Source organism: Drosophila guanche, unplaced genomic scaffold, assembly GCF_900245975.1.
Source record: "Drosophila guanche unplaced genomic scaffold, DGUA_6, whole genome shotgun sequence".
Lineage (NCBI taxonomy): Eukaryota > Metazoa > Arthropoda > Insecta > Diptera > Drosophilidae > Drosophila > Drosophila guanche.
In genome coordinates this window covers 6637-8446 of record NW_022996130.1, presented here as the reverse complement: position 1 = coordinate 8446, position 1810 = coordinate 6637, and the positions used below count along the sequence as shown (strand labels likewise).

The 1810-nt window shown below is 64.0% G+C and overlaps 1 protein-coding gene across 1 annotated transcript in view; it reads right to left on the bottom strand.

Annotated features, from left to right (window-relative positions):
• Positions 1-761: 761 nt before the first annotated feature.
• Positions 762-1810, bottom strand: part of LOC117591640 — a 7664-nt gene continuing 6615 nt past the window's right edge. The window contains exon 3 of the mRNA XM_034284964.1: positions 762-1210. Within this exon, the coding sequence (XP_034140855.1) occupies positions 762-1210 (449 nt within the window). The remainder of the gene's footprint in view (positions 1211-1810) is intronic.

Below are 1810 nucleotides of genomic sequence, written 5' to 3'. Positions count from 1 at the left end.
TATTAATCTCTATCGCTTAGCCTAGCTTATGGCATTGTTACCGCTATCTTGTGACCTGTCGATTTCTGACGGTTGGCTCCGGGCGTTGCACGTTGGTGCCGCTGAACTGGGGCAATTGATCTTAATCCGCCACACCAATTCCGCACTCCAACGGTTCGCCTTTCTCTACCTTAACCTCGTCCGAAAATCTGTTGTTCACTCTGATTATGGATCTGAGTGAGACTCGTAAGCTACAACGCCCAGGGCAATGCTAAAGGCGATAATACGTGAAGCTAAGTGAATAAGTGGGCTTGTGAGCTGGATCGAGAACCCGACGAGTGCGCACTTCGAGGGGACGGAACCGCCGGTGGGAGGAATATATCCGCGGCCGATTGCCAAGAGGGTGCGCCAGTCACAAAAAGGTAGCCGGATTCTGATGCTTTCTCCCTTCTTCGTAACTGGACCCCGATTCCATGGCCATATTTGGGCATGCGTTGGTCCGCTGCCGGCCCGATCCCATCCTTCCACTCTCTTCTGCGCCGCCGTCTCGGGCTCCCCGCTCTCTGAGCGCCTCTTCTAAACTCGCCGTGTTCGGATATCCGAGCCCCTGGCTTTAACCCTCTACAGCCTGTGAGGGACACGTTCCCTCACACTCCCCTCTTTCTTCGAGAAGCGGAGAACCTTGGTTTTCCGCTGACTCGGCGCGCAGCTCTTGCCTGCGCGCGCGCATTTCAATTGATGCCGGTCCCCGTTACGATTTTCCATTCATTTATTTTTTTTTATTACGCTCGTCCCGCATGTTGGTCCCGGAAGACCGCTGTCCCCGCGGCTGACATCGTGACCCGGTAGCGGACGCCGCGTTCCGTCACCAGCCTGTTGGTGCGCCGGCCCGTCAGCCTCGCACCGGCCTGTGCGCGGACCACGGACTCGGGCAAATCCTTGGGCTCGAGCAGTGTCCATCGGCGCGCCGCGGGCTCCGACGTCTGTCGTTGGAGCGTCGGCCGATGTCCTCGTTGCGGTTCCGGGCACGAGGCTTGTCGCCTGAACGGTGGGACCGGTGGTGCCGCGTCTGCTGTCGGCCGCTTGAGCGTTGGTGCCGATGGTGCCGGCTCTGGCCACAGCCACGGCCCCCTCTCCCCTGTCTCCGAGGCCTCGGCCGCGCTCTCAGCCCGTGGCTCCACCGCTGGTCGCTGATCCGCCTGCTCTGCCCTCTCCTCCCGTGCCAGGGCCTCTGCCCGCAGGATCGCCGCAGCCGCCCGAAGCACCCTCAGTGCCTCTGGCACCTCTGGCCCTGCCTCCGCTGCCTCTGGCTCCGCTGCCTCCGGCTCCGCTGCCTCCGGCTCCACTGCCTCCGGCCCCGCTGCCTCTGGCTCCGCTGCCTCCGGCTCCACCTCCCTCGGAGCCTGTTTCGGCGCCTCTTCCGCCGCGCTGGCCTTTACCCCACTCGCGCCCGCCGTGCTCGCCGCCGGTCTCCGCCTGGGGTCGCGGCTGTTGCTGTGGGGTGGCGCCTCCTCCCATACCCGCGCCTCCTCTGGGTCCGGGTCCATCGGCGCAGGCCCCGAGTGTCTGGGCCCCAAGGCCCAGGTAATGTGCAGCGTTTGGTGGTGCCACACCATCCCCTCGCGCACCGCCGTTCGCACCTCCTGGGACACAAACGGGCCGATCACGGCTCCCTGTGGACCCTGCCAGCCGGGCCCTGGTTGTTGAGGCTGTTGCTGTTGGTGCTGCCGCTGCTGATGCTGCTGCTCCGGTGCTGTCGGCACCCCCTGCGCCGCTTCCGTGGCCCCTTCCATGGGCTCTCCTGCTCCCCACATGGCCTCTTCTTCCTTCT